Source organism: Limulus polyphemus, unplaced genomic scaffold (genome assembly GCF_000517525.1).
Source record: "Limulus polyphemus unplaced genomic scaffold, Limulus_polyphemus-2.1.2 Scaffold3259, whole genome shotgun sequence".
NCBI lineage: Eukaryota > Metazoa > Arthropoda > Merostomata > Xiphosura > Limulidae > Limulus > Limulus polyphemus.
Genome location: NW_013668869.1, coordinates 77,572 through 100,981, shown reverse-complemented (window position 1 = coordinate 100,981; position 23,410 = coordinate 77,572). Strand labels below are relative to the sequence as shown.

The window sequence follows — 23,410 nt, the reverse complement described above, 5'->3', positions numbered from 1 at the left end:
ATCTTTTAAACTTTAAAGAAAGTTTCTTTCGACTAAACAACAATACAAATTTTTAGAAACGATTGGATTAAAAAACACAGGCTACAAAACTTGCTTTCCATCGAAGTGGCGAATTTTCAAGCTTTGTCAAAAAATTAAAATAGAGTTGAAACTTTATGTAATTATTATAAATAACGATCCATATAATACTATTAAAATAATAACCCAAGTATTTCATATGGCAGCAAATCCATGGTTAATCCACTATAAAACAGTTAATAAACAGAAAGTACAGACAGGTTGGCGAAAAAGGAAAAGTTAGGGCACTGAAGCGGTTTAGAAGATTAAATATACATATTGAATTATTAGCTTATAAAAAAAATAGAAATTTCACAACTATTTATGGAAATGAAAACCAGTTACATCAAAATTAAACGAAAGAAAAACTTCACAATAATTTAAACAATCCCAACCTGTCTTGGCCTACAATAAAGAAATTTAAAAACATATCATCGTAACTAGTATTAGTTCAGCTGAGTGGTTTAAATATTTTCGGAATTTATTAGGATTTTAACAATGACAATAAAAGCATGGATGGGTTGTCTTGAATTAAAAAAATCAGTTGAGGTAAAAAATAGATGGTACAGAAACTTCTTTTGAAATGAATGAGATCTTAAACACCCCGTTAATGATAAAAGTTCAAAAAGTAATTGAAAATTTGCCGAACAGAAAAGCACCTGATATTGACGGTATAGCTAATACAATTTTAAAATTAAACGTTGAAAATGTAAGTCCAGAGTTGTGTAAAATCTTTAATCTTATTCTGAGTATTGGAGTGAAGCAATGTATGAAGAACAGGTAGGATACAGGAAGAAGCATTTAACAGTTGAACATATTTTTCCTCTATGCTGTCTTGCCGAAAAGTATTTATCTAAGAAAAAAAGGGATATTTTGCTTTGTTTTATAGATTTCAATAAAGCATTTGATAGTTTCTCATGAAATATTGTGGAACAAAGTTATCGAAAATGACATAAAAGTAAATATTTTTAAAGTGGTTGTGAATATGTATAAAAAAAATGAAATCATGTGAAAGAGCTCAGAAAGTCAACTAATTTATGTATTCACGTCCTTAAATCAAAAGTTATAACTTTTAGAAGGGGAGGTATTTTAAAATTATCTGAACATTGGTCTATAAGTGATGAAAGGTTGAAGATAGTTTCATTTTATAAATATCTGGGAATTGCGATAACTAACACACTGTTCTACTATGCTATGACAGAACATTAACTAAACAAGTTAAAAATGCGAGTAGTATAGTCAGAAAATATGGTTGGAAAATAAATAATTTCCATATAAGATATATATTTTGAAATATGTGAGAAAATGATAACTCAGATTTTATTGTATAGGGTTTTACTGATTATATATCAATAGAAAAAGTACAGAATACATTTGTAAATATTATCTAGGGGTCACATAGAGGGCTACAAATGTAAATATATTAGGTAAATGAAGGAATCTACCTCTATTTGTTTAGTATAAAGTTTTAGCTTATAAAAAATGGAAAGCAACACTTTCCCTAAAGAATATTATGATATCGTTAAGTACTTAGATGAAAAAGGAAGAGGAAAATTAGCATGTAAAACAAGGCACTGTCTTTTTATGTATGGATTTGGTTATGTGTGGGAAGCAAAACAGACTGAAATAATGAATTATTTCTAAAATAATTTATACAAAGATTTGAATATATTTATATCCAAGACTGGTTTTCAGATTTGTGTTATTGTAATAAATTAGATAAATAAACTTTGGGATCAGAAAGGTATTTATTCATACAATTTGAATAGTTTAAAGTGCCAGTTTTGGCAAAATTACGTATCTCAAATTATAATTTTGAATCAGATATAGGCCGTTTGAGACTATAAATATATCAGAATGATGGTGTAATTATTGTCTGAAAAATGAAGTTAAAGTTGAAGGAGATAAGTATCATGTTATCCTTGTTTGTCCACAATTTAACAAATTAAGGAATATGTATATAATTAATTGTAATATTATGTAGAAAATGAAAGAAAAAAGAAACAACGCAGCTGCAAAACAGACATGTACCACCAGGGCACACACCATAGGGTGGATATTTATGCAATTTGCCCTGGTATATATATTTATATATTATTATTATATTAAGACTAGTCATTATGTATATATGACTATTATCAAAAACTTAAAACGTAAAAATACTGCATAATTTAATATATAATATTGCAAAATTTACTGCTAAAGTAATGAGAATGAAGCAAAAATGTTTTTTAAATAAATATTAGAAAAATGATATTTTGTTGCAATGGATCAGCGGCCTTAATTCGTCTGAAATAAATTTATTATTGTTAGAAAATATTAGTTTTCAAAACTAATTAGTTCATTCAGTTCTTGCTTATTATTAGAGCACTTTGCTATTAAACCTAGTCACTGGAATACTTGCTTATTATCACAGCCAATGTTTTAGCTTAATTGCTTTAGTACTTATTCACCATTACAAGTCTTTCAATATCAATTCTTCAAATATTTGTAAGGTTTATCATTATGGAAAACTATTTTCTAACTGATTAATTTATTAGCATATCTAATATATAAAAATTTAGAAAAATTAAAACTGGCAAAAGTAAAATAATGAAATAAAATGTAAAAGTTATTCAGCTGTAATTTTCTCTTTTATTTTTGGGTAAAATGTAATGACTTGTAAGATATAAAAAGTAAGGGTACGAAAGGGCTCATGTTGTTTATCAGAATCAATTAACATTAATTTATACATAATAAAGGGTTCCTTCGCTTTTTTTCTTTTATGTTGTGAATCGGTGACTTTTTTCAACATTAGTTCTTTTATTCTGAAGTAACAATAACCGTGTCTTTATGGAATTGTAAAATTTGTTAGCCTAAGAAAATTTGTGACTAATTCAGCTGAGATCAGTATTTGGAATAGTATTATTCAATAAAACATTCGCTGAAAGGATCTCGAAGAGGACTTGACATTTTGTAAAAAAAGTTCTTAACGTATAGCTGATGACAGCAACACCTTTGGGCACTAAAAATGTAAACCATGGATTCCATTTGCGCTTTTCCGGCGACTGTAAGTTCGTCTTCAGAATAAAAACTAAAGAAACAGAACTTTCAGGGATTCCCCTGCGATTAACTTGTTCAAATGAATTTACTTGTATAAATGAGGGAAAATGACAGTGAATGAGTATTCACTGTAAACAACAACAAAACTAGAATCACAAATGCGATATTTCGCAGAGTGGTATAATTTCTATTGGTGCAAAAAAGTCGGTAACTTATATTTTGTTGTTCTAAGTGTTGGTGACCACAACATATTCATGTCAGGGACTTTGTGCTTAACAGTTAATGGAAAGCAATATGTTCCTTAAAGCATGTTATGATATCGTTAAATGCTTGGATGAAAAAGGAAGAAAAACATTAGCATATAAAATAAGGCACTGTCTTTTCACGTATGAATTTGGTTATATTTTATTAGCATCAGTTCATGATAAAAGTAAAAGCCGTTTATCTTCCTTCTATCTATAAGGTGCAATTCCTTCGGTCAGTCAGTGTTATTGTATTTTAATTTTTTGTTTACATTAAAACTGATGAGAAAGCACCAAACTTTCCTTTATTAGCCTGAAATGGCTTGGTGGTTAGGGCGCTCGACTCGCAATTTGCCGGTCAGGGGTTTGAATCCCATCACTAAACATGCTCTCCCTTTTATACGTTGGGACGTTATAATGTGATGGTCAGTCCCACTATTTGTTGGTAAAGAGAAGCCCAATAGTTGGTGATGTTGATTAGCAACTGCCTTCCCTCTGGTCTATCACTTCTAAATTAGGGTTGTTGTTGTTGTTTGAAGTTAAGCGCAAAGCCACACAATGGGCTATCTGTGCTCTGCCCACCACGGGTATCGAAACCCGGTTTCTAGCGTTGTAAGTCCATAGACATGCCGCTGTGCCATTGGGAGGGCTCTAAATTAGGGACGGCTAACGTTGATAACCTTCGAGTAACTTTGCGCGAAATTAAACAAACTTTCATTTAACTTATTTTTGAAAATTCAATCAAAGCAGCTAGGGCAATATATTTTATAATTAAAAATTGGATCAACGTTCAAAATGCACAATAAAATTTTATTTGGCCAACAGCTAAAATTAAAAGGTTTTACATGTTTCGGATGGTAACATAAAGCTACCGAAACATGTAGACTATTTTAATTTTGACCGTTGACTAATAACATGTTCGTTGTGCATTTTAAACGTTGATCCAATTTTTAATTTTAATTCTGTTGAGATAGTTCTGACGAAATCGTCTACATTTCTTTCACAAATAATATATAGCCCTTGCTTTAAGTTTCATTAGTTAGCTTTGTCATTTAAAGTTTTATTCAAGGTTGCACGTCTGTAGGATATAACACGCCTTGTATTTGTGATCTAGAAAGTGCAGTCGTATTCTTTCCTAGCGTGATTTCTGCAAGTTTCATTTCACGATTTTTTTCCTAATTTGTTACCCTATTTAGTTGCTTATGTGTAGGTTTTGCTATTTTCCCGCACTTTCTTACTTTCTATTCTACGTTAAAGGAGAATTATAATGCAGATGGTTTGGGATTTAGTTTAGTAATTATGTTAATTGCGTTTTCTCTTTGAACACAGTACAGCAAGTGTATGCTGCAACTGAATAAGTTCTGATGACACGTGTCTAGAATTTAGCTCAACTTTGCTGTCCTCAACTAGAGGATTTCGCTGTCTTCAGACATTGCTATCTAATTCGGGTGATTGTATTTATAGTAATAAACATTGGATAATTTATTCACATATCGTACGGGAACTTCCACTAATAAAATTCCCATGGAACAAACTAATTTTGCAGGAGGAAATGAATATGTTAGAAACGAAGCGCGTCTTGAGATATTTAGTAAAATTAAATTGTTTTATTATCATAAAACTTCCAACTCTAACAAAGTCTTCGTTTTTCCTTTCTGTCTTTTTCGTCTGCCTTTTATTCATAAGTTTTTATAATTCTTTGAATTACACTTTAAATAAGCTGCCACACTTAGTAGTGTATATTTCAAAAGGTTTGTGATTATGAATCCATGTGATATCATGAGGATTGAACATAATACAAAAAGATGGGTTATATCCAGGCGCTTTAAACTCTTTGCTGTTAACACACGAAAAAAAACATTAATTATCATTCGATATTGGACTGAATATTTTTTGTTGAAGTTTATTAGATAGACACAGATAATATCACGTTTGTCAGTCATAAGATACAACATTAAAAAATATAAATGCAAACAAATGATTCAATGTAGAGATTGTTGATACACGGGAATTTAATACGGTACAAACTCATAATTATCGTATGTGGTTCACTTTACAAATGTTTTATTTTCACTACTATGATTCTCTTTCTTACCAGATAATATTTCAGAACTAAATGCATTAGATGTTTATAGGACAAGGCACCTGACTCTCGTGTAAAATATGGATAGAGTGACAACATTTCAGAGAATTTTCTGCTCTAGATTTGGTTCGTTTTTAACACTCCTCAGGAGCACGAAACGCCAGTGATGCTAGGACACTGTGTCAGAACATAGCAACAGGGAAGACCACAGTAATACTTATATCCCCCTTCATCTATTTTCACCGTGCTTTCTCTTGATAAACAATACCATTTACTGTGGTGAAATGCAGGGAAAGTACAGTACGGGGAGAATACTGAAGAGAGAGAAATGAATACTCAGGATTTAAAACGAGAAAGACCTGAACTAGTAATGATGTCACTTATCTCGATTACCTTGGTCTATATAAACAAAGAGCGTGTAATATGTGTACATTATGCACAGCTGCTTTCTATCAAGCTGACCGCTTGATTTTATTAATAACTTCTGAGTATAAGTATTAGCTAACTTGATTACACTTTACGGACTGCGTGAACTGTAGGGTCTTTGGCGGTAACGTTTCATTTGTAATGAAGTATTAATTAATTCATCTAATTTAACTTAAATGTATGCCATAATATGCATACATGTGCTGGCTATCCCATCATTAAACCTCAACAAGTATGCATGTGCAACAATTAAGTTATACGTTTTTCTGCAACATGTATTGTATATTCTATCCCGTGACGTAATGACATAATGTTGTATTCCGTACATTTCATTAATAATGTACATAATATTCCAATCACTCTACACGATTTTGACCTCTGACCCCAAACATATTTTCAATATAAATGAAATATTGTGAACTCTATTGGACAGTGTATACTCTTGAAAATATAAAACGTCCTAGGAGTTGAACGTGCTTTTAGAGGTTAAAAAATATATTTTCTTAAATAAAACTGGCAAAAAACATTCTTTTTTTCTTGGTTGATTTTGGTGAAATGTGACTCATTTGAATTGTGATGCATAATTCTATAACTAAAAATTTTACAATTTATAACTAAAAATAATGAATAATTGTTTTTTCGTAACAAATTTTATTTTTTAGAAAAAAGTGAAAGAATTGGGGAAAGGGTCCAATTTTCAATCTGTCAGATTTAAAAATAATATTATATGTAGATGGGTTCTGGTTTTTCTTTTCCAATTGTCGAAACAAATGGCTTTTACTTATATTTCGTAATAGTATAAATATATACTATGTAGTTGTTGGGCTTAGGATTCTTCTACAGTAGGTGTCTGTGACTTGTTAGCGATAAATTCAACGATGAATAAACAGCAGACACTTTACTTGTTTTCAAATAACATATATATTCGGAACACGTTAAACGTATGTACACTAAAGTGTCCACACTATAGAGAATATAAACATATCGTAAACATTATATCAGTATATGTATAGTTCTCCTCTTCCTCTCAAAAGTCCACTTTAGAATCTCAGTTGACAAGCCGAACTTTTTTCTCTAATACTATCGCAATATTAGGATTGTGGTCTTCTTTTTACTGAAGATCATGTGTTCCTTTTGTCAAAGTGCACTCAGGCTGATTCAATTACTTTAGAATTTCTATTTCCACTGTTAGTTTCACTTTAATATATATATGAAACGTTAGGCCTATCACTTATACGTTACTTAACTTCACACCAACTATATTCTCTTTGATTTTATCTGTCTAATAGTGTCTGTCTGCTGCTTCTAGCTCGTCTCACGCTATTTATGTTGTTACGTCTCTGTTCGTTTGTTAATTTCCGGTATAAATTTTTTCTGAGGAACTTCAGTGATACAAGTCCTTTCTTAAATAAAACCAGTTTATTCTTTCTCGATAAAACTTTGTAATACACAGAATTTCCACAGTCACTTTAACTTAACTACTTTTATAAGCACACGCTATAATTCACAGCGATTCACACAATTTACTTACGGTGCTTACTGTTTGCTTGACTCGATTATCTATCTCTATATCTATCTATCTATGAAATTCTATCTTTTCCGCTGGCTTTATTTGCCGGGCTTATATACTAAAAAAGAGGGCGCCTGGAACAAACTAGAGTTGCCAGGAAATTCATGATCCTTCGAAAAACTCCACCGCGCATGCTCCCAGCATTGGGTCACTTCCGCTGTCGTAACAATATCTTTATTACATAGTCGTTTGGCCACTTTCTATATTCTCGACATCAGTTAGTTATTAACAAAACCTTCTACAATCGTCTGCTTTTAACTCTTACTATAACAAAACTTAAAAATAATAAAATATTCACTCACAAATATAAACTAATCACTAATATTTAAACCAAACAGTATTTTATATCATGACACAGTTCGCAGTTAACTTCGAGTCAACAAAACTCTTACATTTGTTTGGCATATTGATAAAAACTAGAACTCATATGTAATATTATTGTCAAGGAGAACAGTTTTTCTATTAAAGTAATATAACTGTGGAAAACTAGAGCGCAGCCGTATGTCTGTAGACTTGCAACTCTAGAAACCGGTTTTCGATACTGTGGTGGGCAGAGCACAGATAGCCCATTGTGTAGCTTTGTGTTCAACTACAAACAAACAGAACTGGAGATTTTAAATCTTTGACACGTTTGCTCAAAACTATAAACAACTAAAAGCTTTTGAGGTTTCACATTCCTTAAATAAAGTCCGTTATAATACAAAATGTTCAAGGAGCTATGATATTGGTCTTTTTCTCAATAATTAGTTTGAATCTAGTAAAGAATTGTAGAAAAAACTTGGAAACTGCAACACTGATTTCAAATGGGGTAATAAATAAGAATACAGACAAACATTCACATGTGTTACCTGATTGGATAGGTTACTCATCATTGATGTGAACAGGATCGGGATGTGTGGAACTGTTACATCTTACCACGCAACATTTGTTGCATGTTGGTAAACACAGAAATCCACAATTCCTGCAACTACGTCTTAGATTTGGACAACCTGCTTTATAACTACATTTAATTATATTAAGCAGCAAATCTAGTGCAGATGGCTCATCGGAATACTTATCTATCATTTGATCATCACAGATAATTCATCCCCAGTCTTTCGGATCTGACTTTATCCACTATCTAATATGATACCGTACACGAAGGCTCTGGTATTTATCAGCTGTAGATGTTAAGGACAAACATTTCCTTTGATATGTTAATTTTTATGTCACTTTATCGCAAAAATATTATTGCACATAGAATACAAGTCCTCGTTTGTCTTTTACTTGTATAAATATAGTAATGCCTTCCCACCAGCTTAAATAATTGGGTCATCTATTGAATCGACAAGAGCGTTTTGTCTGTAAACCATTTTTTCATACAAAGTCGAAGAGAGGCGCCGTTTCCAACTTCGAAAACACTGGATGTTGTGTCACATCCTAGTATAAAACATTTTTGTTACAAACAGCCGGACCTAGTGTGGTCTTTGCTAATCGCATGTTTCATATTATTTTACTTTTTCTCAAGTTTTATTGTGGTTGTGTTCTAAAATAGAGCTTACGAGCATCCAGGCCTGTATGATAATACAAAAGAACAAGAATATATGTGTCCTCACGAATAAGAACAATATCAGTCGTTTCGGATGATTCAATGGCTGCTTGGACAATTAACAAATCTCCATTTCCTCTGGAATAATGCGTTTTATATTCGCTATCTTGTAGTCTGTCACTGAGCATTGACATTATTTCCTCTGGAATAATGCGTTTTATATTCGCTATCTTGTAGTCTGTCACTGAGCATTGACATTATTTTATACTTATTTTTCTTGATACCAATGAACTATTCTTTTATGAGAGTAAGAATCATATTTATAGTAACTTCGGCTACTGTACGAATGCATCCTCTTGTCTGTCTATGATGAGCAGATGGGCCATTTTTGTATCCATCAAATACAATTATCATTTGATCATACTTGGGTTTAACAAAATCAATATAGGCACTACAAATGGCATTGCATGTTACACAACACCTCCAAGGAGTTCGCCGCAAAAGCCAATCACCACCAAGAACGTCCATTATACATTACACATTGATAACTTTCCAAGTAGTATGTGCTGGCACTAGTTTGTTTGATTTCTTCTGGAGATCAGGAGATTCAAAAAGAGCTGGAATAGCAATGCAATTTCCTCTGTAAATACCTCTGCTGCAGCAAATAATCAGTGAAACAACAACTGCAGATCCATTTTTTCGTCTCCTATCTTTACTACCTTCCTGGTGCTTAAAGTTACTGGTTGGTCTTTATTTTTATAAACGTAGTTCTGGCCATTTTTTCTGTCATCTGCTTCGTTCTTTATTCCCCAATATTTTCTGCCGTATCTACATTTGCAGCAGTATATCCGGTAACGCTAGTTTCAATTTTTCGTAAAGTATCGTCGGAACTGAACGGATTTATGTTTTCAATGAAACCAAGGATCGCAGCAGTATCTTTCATGTCCTATAAATTCGCATCTTGGTTGACTCTTTGTGCTGCTCGTTGACTGCAGATCTAACGTCTGTTATTTCCTGCGTTGCATTATTTGTAACGTTTCAGCACGAGGACCTATTTTATTACCCAATTTGATGGCACTCTAGCCTAAAAACCGATCTGATCTTCGAACAACGTTAGGCCCCTTTTCGAATGCTACATGTATCTGAGAATATTCATTGGGCAAGTCAAACATCTTTTGCATATATATTCGTAAAGATTTGGAATACACATTATGACCAGATTCAGCCATTTACGACACAATAGTTGCATCACTCTACATATGTAGAGCCTAATTTCTAGTGTGTTTAGCTTTATTGAGTGCTCGTAAAAAAAGCTAACATATCAATATACAGTAGCCTTAAAGAAGCAGTAGGCGACTTCATTAAATTTGATTCTTCTTCATCAATCTTCAGACAAATATGCACTAAAAATTCTGAGAAGCAAATAATATCTGTGATGATTTCTTTTTTCAGAAGATTATCAAAAATAATATTTGTTTATTTGTTTTGGGTTAAGCACAAAGTTGCACAATGGGCTATAGGTGCTCTGCCCAACAACAGCATCAAAACCCAAGTTTTAGCGTTATAAGTCCGAATACTTATCGCTGTGACATCAGCGGAGTCAAGAAAAAGTCAACATCAGTATTTTCTCCATTTCTTTCTTTCACTCTTCATTTTCTATCTGTTAACTGTTGTTTTAAATCATCAGTGTTGTGACAGATTATCAGTTCTACCAGATTGTCACTCTTCGCTACTCTGCTTGTCAACTTGTTACTATATGACTAACTGCATTGTTTGGATATACAAATTTCAAGACTTCTAATCCTGAAGCTCTCAGAAGGTTATCAATACTCTCCCAAAAAGTCATTTCTATATCACCTAGATGTAAAACAATGCGACACATTTTGCTATGTAAAGTATCTTCCTGAACAATCAACATTTAACAGTTTTTCGGGATTTTTCCTTTAAAAAAATGTATGTTCCACCACTTTGATTTATTGAGACTTTTTAGATGTTAAAAAGCATATATTTTCCAAAACAACTGTACTAAAATAAATCATATTGCGATTTGTTTCTGGTCAAACCTCTGATTTACTGAACCATAAGTATTTATTTCAGAACTATTTAAAATCACAGACTCAACTATAAAATAAGAGGAGTAAATTCGTCAATTACAAATTATATTTAAACCCATAATATTTATTTATGGATTACTAACTGTATGGACGGATAATGTAAATATCTTAAGTAATAAAATAGAGCTGCCATTATTCTTTTAAAAATTATACTGATAAGGGATTTATACCTTTCTAATTTTTATGAATGAAGTAAAATAATTACTGCTTATTTTAGAGCTTTGTAAACTGAGTAACAAAGTTTCTACACTTGTCGTTTGTTTTTTTTCTTGCACTCTGGAATAAGGAGGATCTTGGCCCCTAGATCCCTGTATCTACCCTTGTAAGAACACCTGATATCTATGATAGTCATTACAAGCTTTTAGCTGAAATGGAAACAAAGAAGCCCTAACACAGAAAAATTGGAATACTAAGTAAGCTAAAGTTATAAATAAACATGAAAACTGCTGTAAAAATTATATAGGATTAAGTTAACTCTACACAAAAGATCAATATATGTAGTGAAAGAAGGAGACCAAACTGTATTCCTTGAGATAGAAGTTTGTGTGCATTTATTAATTGGCTTTAATGGCCATAAAACGCTATAACAAAAAACAAATAAAGATACAAAAATAAATTATAGGAATAGAAAGAGCAACGAAAAAAGCTAAGAGGTAAATAGGAGATACAAAGCCATACAAAATAAATTCATATAGAGATAAAAAGAGGAGTAGAACATAAAGAAAGAAAGGGAAAATATATCCGAAGGAGCAGTGGTTGTTAGAGGAGGAGCTAGAAGGTAAGAGAAAAACAGGAACATAATACTTAAGAACAGGAATAGAAACATAATATTTAAGAACAGGAACAGAAACAAAATGCTTAAGAACAAGAGCATGCTACTTAAGAAGGAACATAAAACTTAAGAAAAGGAGCGGAAACATAATACTTAAGAACAGGAACATAACACTTAAGAACAGAAACGGAAACATAATACTTATGAAAGGGGATGCCAGTTAGAATTGAGAAAAAACAAACACGAAATGACTTGAAGAAAATTAGTCTCCTTTGCGTTTGTGTAAATATTTGTTGCCAAAATTGGGATATCTTTAAAGGTGATTTTTGTCACATAAAAATGATAAAGGTATGTTATATTTCAACAACATCAATTTCACTGAACTCTGGTGACATCAGTACGTGTGTGTAACAGTAAATAACCTCAAATGATGTTCTTCTATGTACACAGGGTAGCCTCTGTAAGATAAATCGTGTTTGAGTTTATGCTATTATCACTGTACTACTATTATAAGATATATATTTTCAACAAACAACCTCTGAATCAGCGACAGAAGAAATAATAAGGCACTTTGTAGGAACAATATCCGTCATTCAGCCTTTTTGTTTATGGAAATCTACAAGAATACGCATTGTTTTATGAGGAATCCAGAGGATTGCAGCGATATATAATTGGATATCCTCCAAAAAAGTTATGATTTGTTTTTGCCTGTAGAGTTAGCTTTTTTTTTAAACCCTAATTCAGACAATGGTCATGGCATTGTTGTAATATATTATCTACGAAACACTCACCGTTCCCGAACTTCTTGTGAAACCTGTAAGGAACTGCTGAAACAACGAGCCAGAATTTCTAAGTGTTTGTTTTTGTCGAGATTCAAAGCTAACCTGCAAACATAAAGTAACAAAATGTCCGATGTGTAACAAATGTAGCAAGTGTGGTTGCGATCACGATGGCACACCAGTTGCTCAAAAAGTTAGTCATAGGAGAAATCATAGTAGCTTTGTCGGAGCAGGTGCTGTCAACAGTCCAAAGAAAAGTACGTCTCTGTATGGAGATAGAAGTGCTAAAATAATGGTGAAATAATAGCATGACCATAGCGTGGTCTACTTTAGAAGAATTGAAACACTTTAACGACAACTTGGATCAAAGAAAACAGCAGGACGATAAAATGATCCCTGAATCATGTTCTACACAACTATATACTTCACTTTTAAGCTTCCGGATTTATGGATCTGATGGGATACTCCACTACTTATGATAATGTCAACTTGTCTACTGTTGAGGCAGAGACTGCTTATTAGTGTTGTATTTAGATGTAAGCTAACCCTAATGGCTCAGCGGTTAGTCTGAGGACTTATAACTATAAAAATCGGATTTCGATATCCGCAGGAGGCACAGTATAAATACCTACCATATAGCTTTGTGCTTGACAATAAACAAAGATGTTAGCTAGAAGGCGCGTAATTTTAAGATCAATCAGTTGTAGAATATTCGGGAATATTAATGAACGAAAGGCTTTGAGAAATTTCTAGAACAAGGACTACATTACAAAAGTGGCTGAGTTAGTTCATTTGGCTATGAAATTTTGCATTGAAAGAAGAAGATACAGAGATGTTTTCTATCCAGTAGAGTGAGTCAATCAGAGTGTTTGCGTTTTTGTATTCGTGTTAGATATCGCGCTTATTGAGTTATTTTGTACAAATAAGTTCAGATTTACGTTAGTAAAAATAATTCAACGTACTATCCAAGTAACAATAACAAATTCGTTTTATATCTTCCTTAACGGGTCTTTACAGGCTTTTTAGTGCCTGGCATGGCCAGGTGGATAAAGCGCTCGACTCACAATCTGAGGGTCGCGGGTTCGAAGCCGCATACCACCAAACATGCTCGCCCTTTCAGCCGTGGGGGCGTTATAATGTGATGGTCAATCCCACTATTCGTTGGTAAAAGAGTAGCCCAAGAGTTGGCGGTGAGTGGTGATGACTAGCTGCCTTCCCTCTAGTCTTACACTGCTAAATTAGGGACGGCTAGCGCAGATAGCCCTCGTGTAGCTTTGCACGAAATTACAAACAAACAAACTTTACAGGCTTTTACACTTTTTAATTTATTGTAGACCTACGTTTTTACAATCACGCACTCTGCACTATATGAAATAATTTAAAATAACCCGCCAACGAAAGAACGACGTTGTAACAATATAATGATTTTAATTTAGTATTGTAAGAGTGTTTCTTATTAAATTCAATCGGAAGTTTTGGTTGTAGAAGTTGTAATTTCTCCATTATTATTAAATTAAAGTGAATCAAAGTTGAGGACAAGTTTTGTAGGTACATTTAATATATTTTCTGTCTCTACTTTTCATATCTTTAGTTTTAGTCTATCCGAAATTTGAAATCCTCCATGCCATTTTTTCATTCATTTTTGTCCTCTGGACACTAGCGGCATCTGTTAGAGATATCTGGTATAGCAATGATTATAAATTAAATGTGAAATTGTGGATGATAAATTTATAAATATTTCTTTATTCAAACTACATTGTATAAAATAGTAAACTATATTATTCATGTCGTCGTTTCATTGACCATATAGCACATCAGGAAGAATTATAGCGCCATATTTTATTGTTTCAAGAAGAAAGATAGCCCTATATTATATTGTGTATAACCCATTACCTAGCAAAGCATGATCTGCTGATCATATACGATTAAAATTAATATATGTTATTGTGTTGAAATATTGTACCAGCTACTGATAAAAATGACAGCGTTCTGTACTTCATATAACCCAACACGTTTCGGAAAATACCCCAAGAAATAGAAAAGTAGTAGCACCAAATACAAAAATAATAAATGGTTTTTGATACCAGTGGTAGGCACAGCACAAGTAACCCATTGTGTAGCTACCTGCTTAACAAAAAACGAATAAACCGAACAACAAATTTAAAAAATAGAATATTATTTAATGCACATACACGTTTGAAAAAAAAATATATACTTATTGCTCTTCGAAACATCTTGGACGAACGTCTTTCATTTGACTTTGCTGTTATACACCACATATTGCACTTTTAGGCTTCCGGATTTATGGATCTGACGGGATACCCCACCACCTATCAAAATGGTCAACTTGTCTACTGTTGAGTCAGAGATTGCTTATTAGTGTTGTATTTAGATGTAAGCTCTCTTAAGGTAGCCAAATGCCTCATCATCTAATTAGTGACGTGCATGAATGGATTAACGAGATTCACACTGTCCCTATCTACTATCTAGCAAAACCACAGCCAAGGGAACGGGCTTGGAGAAATCAGCGGGGAATATAACGCTGATTATTCAAGTCACTATGTGACTTGAATGGTTACAGATATTGCATATCCGTACAGTTGTAAAATAATTCGGAAATGTTGGATAAAAGAAAGAGGATAAATGGATGTAAAGTATGAAACATATATACAAACAAGAATGGTATTATATATACTGTAGTCACATTGTTGTTTTACATAAATTATAATTATATGAAAATAAAATATCCAAAGAAAACTAGAATCATAGAATATAATGCAGCTCGGTGGTGGGTTTCTGACATAGTTGAATTAAATATATGCTTTAGCTGCTGGTCCCTCAGTGTCACAGCGGTAAGTCGGGAGACTTGTGACGCTAAAACCCAGGTTTCGATACTCCTGGTGGACACAGCACAGATAACTCATTGTGTAGCTTTGTGCTTAAAAACAAATAAAACATTATTATTTAAAACAATGTCGAAATAATTCGAAGAGAACAAAACACCAACGTTAAATAGATATCCAGGAATCCCCTATATTTGTATTCATATTTCACCCACCTTATTTTACTGAAAAAAAAATAATAATTTAATGTCACCTACAAATTTGTCCTCAACGTCACGAGTCTGAAACGTTCTCTCAAATTCAATTGTCTTTTCTTAATGCAGTTCTTACCACATGATGATTAGATACGAGTGGTGTCCGAAAAATCTATGGCCCGACCCTATAAAGTAAAGAGACGCTGGTTCAACTATGATTCATTTTTCAAAATAATATTCTCCTTAGTCTATAAACTTGTGCCAGCGGTGCTCTAAGGACTTTATGTCCCCCCGAAAGAACTCTTCTTCTTGGTCCTCAGTCCATGACTAAATAGTATGTATGAGATCATCAGCACTCTGAAATCTTCGACCTTTCAGAAATATTTTAAGGTTAGTATAGATAAAAATGGTCACTTGGAGCTAAATCAGGGGAATAAGGCGGAGGATTAAGTGATTCGAGGCCAGCATCATTGATAGCGTTCAAAACAACATGCAATTTGTGACCTGGGGTATTTTCATGATGGAAGAGCACACTTTTTTGAGTAATCCTATTCTCTTTTCTCTGGTTAATTGGCATAAATTGTTCATTAAGGATGAATAGTAATCCACTCTAACGGTTTGACCCTTTTCCAAATAATCAACTAGCAAAACGCCATTAGCATCCCAAAAAACTGATGCCATGACATTCCCAGCAGAGAGTTGTGACTTGAACTTTTTTGGGGTGGGCGAACTTTGGCGTTTCCATTTTTTTTTTCTCTTTGGATCGAAGTGGTGAGCCCACGTTTTATCCAAAGCTACGAATATATTGAGACCTAAGCGTTGGCTTTCAAGAACTCGGATCCATTTCTGCTCAGGTGACAATATTTTTGGAACTCATCTGTTAGTAACATTACTCATGCCTAAACCGTAACTCCAAATGCTTGTTATAACACTTTTACCGATTCCCACTTCCTCTGCTAACTTCCTAATGGCAATTCTTCTATCATATATAACCAAATTATGAACTTTATGAACAATTTCTGTTGTGATCGATGACAAGGGATGCCCTGGTTTCTGATCATCTTCACGTGGTTGTTTACCATGTTTAAACTCAGCGAACCACTTTTCTACCGTTGAATATGCCGAGGCGCTCTCTCTCCTGATGTTGCTTCCATGTCTTGGTGGATTTCTTGCTGTGTAATTTTATTTTTAACAAAATGTTTGATCACGGCACAAAGTTTGATCTGATCCATAACGTTCAACGCTGCTCACTTCTTTCCTTCAAGAATCCGCAACACACAAAATAAGCTCGTTAAGTTAAACGTTACATGTTGTTTACTAATTAAAAGATGCATACTTAATATTTATCAGAAAAATTCATACATTCCAGTTATTTTTAGGTCGAGTCACGAACTTTTCGAATGATCCTCGTACTATACTATGAGTCAAAAAATTCAAATTATTTAAATAAGAACTTAGTGTAAAAGTTGTCACACTTGTCCCATACATTAGACTCTTTCTCGGTTGGATGGGCAGTTCCCCTACCATAAAATGTCATATTTTGCGAAAGTATAACTCTGCCAGTGATTTAACGATCTGAAACAAACCAATTAAAGGTACTGTAATTAGGTTTCAGTTACCAGAATCTAAAAGAGGAATAACCACAATAGTAAAACAGCATATCAAATTGTGAATTTATTTTTTATGAATAGGACACAAAATGCAAGCAACTCAATATTTTTTTAGCGTTAAAAATATCAAGATATACAATAATAATAATAATAAATAATGATTATTATTATTGTAATTATCATTATGCTCATTATATGTTGTTATTATGAATATGATTATTATGATGATGATGTGAATATTGTGTATGGATTTGAGTTAGAAATTTCAGAATGATTATTGTACCGGATTCAAACTTTTATGAATCATTTCATGAGTTATTATTATTATGATGCTAGTTACTTCTCCTGTTACGTGGCAAATTGATCGGTGTCGGGTGAATCAAAGAATCGATTCAAATGGGACTTTGATTCACAGTAATGAGTCGTTCATGAACGGCACATCTCTACCGTACATCTTTAAACCTAACAATAGATTAATTCGAAGAAAAGACGTACCAGATATAGAGTAGTGATGTAACAATCCTTTATAAAGGTTTAAAACTGTCTCTTTATAAATAAAGTATATTTTCCTATTTTACTTTTGAGATCAACAAAGAAATACTTAATATTTTTCTTGTTTCTTCGGCATCTTTATATCTAAATACGTTGTTATTGGCTAAGAAAAAATCTGTTGGTAAGTTTAAGTTAAATTTTCTGATTAAGTTATATAGATATTATGCGAAAAAGAATATTAACATGAATTCGACGTTCAGTAAATTATACCTTTGTAACACCAAAATATTTATCTTGGATGTTTTTTTTTCTAATGTTTCAACAACAGATGGCGATGTTTTGGCGCGAGATTAGTTGCTGTAAATTAATATGATGGTTTTTAAAATCCGAACGCAATATTTAATTTGAATAGATGTATTGAGCTGAATGTGGTAAAATTGGTCTTCAACATTCGTGACGAAAATTTGGTAGGTATCTCAATAAGTATTGCTTTTAATGTTTATATATAACATTAGTATTTCGTTTTAATATATCAACCTTAATACAACTTACAAGTTAACTGCTGCCAGTATTGGCAATAGCATGCGTTGTTTCTAACCTATTGTCTAGTTTAGTAGTTATAATATCATTCACTGATTTGTTACTATAATTCAGAAAAAATGATGTAATGAGTATAATGAAAAAACATTTGTATTTAGGTCGTGATAACATCATTAGTTATAACTAGACTGACTAGGAGATATGAAAATTACAATGATCTGTACTTATTTAGTTATTACTGAATTTTTTTACTAAGATTTTAAAAATTGAAAATTTATTGGCTTTTAGCAACTTAGGTGATAAATAAGAAATTTAAAGTTTGATAATGATTTCAGATTCTTGAAATGGTAGACAATTTTAACAGGTATTTTATTTCCTACAGACTTTCTGATAGCTTAGTTGGAAAAGCATCAATGTCAGAGCACTAATGTAAGCCTGAGGTCCTGGGTTCGAACCCTAGTCAGAGCAGAATATTATTTATGTAAAAATTAATCTTAATATTGGTGTTCAACATGGGGCTCAAGTATGATTTGTGTTGGTTTTGTAATGTTTGTATGATGAGTTGAAAGCTCAAGGACAAGCTTTGTTTGAGTGAGTGAGGGATTAATAAGAATTAAGATAGGAGTTGCCCCTGATAGCTCAGTTGGAAGATTGAAAGCCAGACATCGTGTGTTCAAGCCATAATCAAAGTGGAATATTATTTCTGTAAACAGTTAGTCAATATGAGGTCATTTACACATGGGAAATTTATTAAGCTGCCAGTAGATACAGGTTTTTTCATTATTATAGGGTATAAGTATATTATATCCATGTATCTGTGGTGAGAATGTATAAAAATGGCTATAAAATGAACATACTTATACATATTAATAATTGTTTACTTTTTTTGCTGGATGATTGTTCTAACCGTACATAATGTCTGATAACATGCACTCTTCTTTTGCTAAGTGTATTGACTACTTGTATACATGTTCCAGTGCATTGTTATTACTTTAAAAATGCTTAATTCTATTATACGTGTAGAGTAATACTTTTTCAGAACTTTATGAAGAGCGAGTTTTGAGGTTTTTTGAATTAAGCATTTGTGCCTGTTAAATGTTTGTTGGAAAATTTTTCATCAGGTCTTACCATATCAGGATTGTGATGTGAGTTACTGAAACTTTGTTAGATGTGTCAGATAATTTATTCAGGTACATGAAAAAGACAAACCAATGTTTTGTCAAAACATGTAGTGTTACTCAAATTGTAAGTTATTGTTTGTCAATAAGCTATAAAGTTGACAAATGTTGTAAGTCAAGTGATCAGACAGATGATGTTGATGGTGAATTTTATAATAAAATCAGAGTTATAATGGGAGACTTAAGTTTTAGACACATTGATTGGGATTGTATGAAGTCAAAGAATAAGGGGGGAGAGAGTTCTTGAAAAGATTCAAAATGATTTTCTATACCAAATCATCAGAGAGCTAGCTAGAGCAGATGCAATTTTAAATTTATTGTTAACCCACTAATAAGGATGGTTTTGTAAGAATTAATTTGTGGGAACATTTCTGGGGAAGACTTATCATTGTATGACTAAGTTTGATGATTTGTTACATGTTATTATTAAAAGAATTTCAGTTCCTAATTTTTTAAAGCTAATTTTGAGGCCATGAGACATGATTTATCATTATTGAATTGAAATAAGAGTGAAAAGATGATATGGGACAGATATGTTTTTTTTTTAACATAAGGTGCTTATAATTCAAGAGCTTAAACAAGGAATAAATAAGTCCCCCAAAAATGAATGGTAGGTTTAAGTTTTTACTTTTTCTCAAGGATGAGCGTGCAGGAACAGTTTTGAAGGACAAAGTAGTTCCTTGTTGTCCATATATTATAATTTATATAACCTTTTTGTGAAATCAAAGCAATAGATTTACTTTCAAAAGATTTTAAATTTTCTTTCTTCACGTATAGAAAATCTATTTCTGTGACAAAGAAAATCTGAAATGATAACAGAGAAAAGCTATACCATTTCAACTATTAAACATTTGGATGAACTTGAAAGTTCCCTAGACAATGGTCCTACAAGTGATCAGAATCCTGAAGAAGAAATTACCCAAAAGGTGAGATTGTTTGAGTTTTCTAATTATGTTAATACCCTAAACTCTTTTCCCTGCAACTTTATTTAGTTAATTACTCATGGTCATGAGTTTTTAAATGTATATGCTACATATAAATGCATGTTATTTTATGAGAGATTCTTAAGCAACATTAAATGATTAGGGAAATAATTATTTTTTATATATATATTTTTTTTCATTAGTAACACGTCACTTGAGATTTAATCTAACCTTTGTTTAATTATAGATAATCAAAAACAATTAAAAATTTCAGCCTTAAGTTAGTCTAGTAATTATACTTCTGGGAGACTAACTTCTAACACCACAATATTTTCTGCTTTACTTCATTAGAGTAACCCATAACTCTGTTTAGATGAGTTTTTTACAGTGTGTTTCACCATACAGTAGAAAGATAAAAAAAAAAGTAATTTTAACAAAGAATTTATATAATAAGTTTATTGAATCTTATCAAGCACCATATAATCACCATAGAGCTTTGTTCACATTCTGATGTTAGCTGTGCATCAAAACAGAATGTGGACTCACTTGTAGAGAGAAATACTGAACATCAGTGATGAATTCAAATTCGATGACGAGGAACCCACTTTGAGACTAATAATGGCTGGAGACGGCTTATATTAAAGTTTTTCTTCATTACCCATTTAAGCCGTCTCCAGCCATTATGAACATCAGTGAGATGTTTGCCATTAGACTTGGTCAAACTCTCATTTGGCTAGATGTAACTGGTGTTATTTGAACTCCAGTTAAGTGTGTAGTTGTCTATTAAGTTACACAATACCTACAAAGATATCTTGTCAAGCTAGAATACCAGGAGACTGATCTAGTGTTGTAGTGCATGGCATGCCACTGTATTGTGTTATGTAATCTTTTTTGTCTGGTATGTGGAGCTTGGTGAATAATCGATATAATGAATTACCTATGAGCAATGATTAATGTTATGTAAAATAATGAATTAAGCAAATTTACATTAAATCAGTTAAGGTCACAAAAATAATCAACTAATAAAATTAATGTTTCCAGTTATTACTATTTTAATTATTCCAACTTTCCTAGTCTCATATGAGAATAATTGATTAGTTGAATGTAATTGATTAATGAGCTCAATAATCAATTATATTATGTTGTCCATAACCTGCACGTTATGCTGCAAGATACTTCTAAGCCACTGGAAACGTCTTTGAATATCATCACTAGGGTTAACAAACCAATGAATTAACAACTCAGTTTTTGCCAATGTAAAATTCTGTTAATTTTGTCTTACTTGTGTCTCTGCAGATAAACATAATGTTTTTCTATTTCTTTTTCATCTAAATGCTTTTCATTCAACTGCCATTTCTTCATTTCTTGGTGGATTAACTAGAAACTTGGTAAGATTATAAGTTTGTCTGTCATTAAATTAATTTTCGGTAAAATCTTGGTTACACCGAACTGCATAAAGAATCTTAAATTCTTTGAAGCCTCTAACACATTTTGCATGTGCACTTTTTTCTATTTCTTTGTTGAAATCTTCACATCTAAGCTATCTTTTCAGTACATATTATCAAATGTTTCATCACTTAACCTCTTGAGCGTAAGATATGCCTTATATTTGACCTGAAACCATGAGAAATGTTGACAAGTGAATGCTCTTTAAAAATGTAGTTTGTTAGTAGAAATAATAAATCAGTTGAATATGTGAACATGTAATTGGTAGCCTAATTGGAAGAGACAACAATATTTTATTTCTTTACTTTTAAGATACTTATTATCTTTCGTTTAAAATGTTCACTTAAAGTAACAAAATTAATTAACTTGGAATTTTAAAATTAATGCTGTCAGTTTTATTATGTACATTTTTTAAATTATATATTTTTTTCTTGTATTCTTTAGCTTGACAAAGTTTTGTATATAAAAACAAAAACAAACTGGATGATAATAGGCTTTTTATGCAATAACTTATGGACTTCAAAATACTAAATATACATATAATCCAGATTTTTAATAAAATAATACATCATGAACAGCAATAGTGGTTCATAATAGGGATCACAAGTAATAACACAAAACTCTAATAGAATTTGGGCAAAAAACATCTTACACAGTAAATATTCAGTTCAAACAACACTTTAAAAATCTTCACTATTGACTGCTGAGGCTGTACACATATAAAATATACAAAATAAACATGCATGTTAGACTTACAAGGAAAAGTAAATCTGCTCAAAACAGCCCATTTGTAATTCTTCTTATTATCATTATAATTATTCTCTTACCAGTCTACAACAGTATATTGCACCCAAACCTTTTGTACAGTACTAAGTCAAGTGCTGTGAAGATCATAGGGGCATTGAAATGTCTATTTGTTTCTTCTGTATTTTACATAAGCCAAAAAAATATATCATATTTCTTGTGTAAGTGATGTTATCATTACCCCTTGAAGTTAGCCTTTTTACAAATATCTGGTGTTCCTTTCACCCTTTCCACATAGGTGAAAGGTCATGTCACTGCATTTGTTGACTCGCATTCAATTTTATTGAACTACTACTTTATGAATTTATGCCAATAAGTTTGATATCAAACTGTAGATTATAGTTCAAATTTTAGTACTATATATTATTTAATATCTTAATTTAAAAATAAATATTAAAAACACCCCCTAAACATCAATTTTTGTATGTCACATGGTATGTTGAATGCAGCACTTGTTCAAATTAGATGTTTGTGATGTCAAAATACAAAGTCTATAGTTTTGTATGAAGTAGGAACTCATATTACCAATATTGACAAGTTAGAATATAAAATAAGAACCTCCTATCTTTTCTGCTTGCTGAGATATTGCTCATGTACTAAATCAAATGCAGTGGCCCCACTCACCTCTTTCCATTTTTGAAACACTGTTATATACACTTACTTCTGTCTATGACATGTGAATAACCAATCGAAAGCTCAGAATGTCCCCTTAGTGTCTTTCTCAGCCATTTTCAAGCATTAAGACGTCATCTTGTTCATTCGATACA

General features: G+C 32.1%; 1 protein-coding gene across 2 annotated transcripts in view; it reads left to right on the top strand.

Moving 5' to 3' along the window:
• The first annotated feature begins 18,098 nt into the window (after positions 1–18,098).
• The window catches only part of LOC106469004 (claspin-like), a 56,933-nt gene continuing 51,621 nt past the window's right edge, over positions 18,099–23,410 (top strand). For both annotated transcript variants that reach the window (XM_022397406.1, XM_013929459.2), the window contains exons 1-2: positions 18,099–18,219; positions 20,248–20,396. In XM_022397406.1, the coding sequence (XP_022253114.1) occupies positions 20,280–20,396 (117 nt within the window). In that variant the 5' untranslated portion in view covers positions 18,099–18,219; positions 20,248–20,279. The remainder of the gene's footprint in view (positions 18,220–20,247; positions 20,397–23,410) is intronic.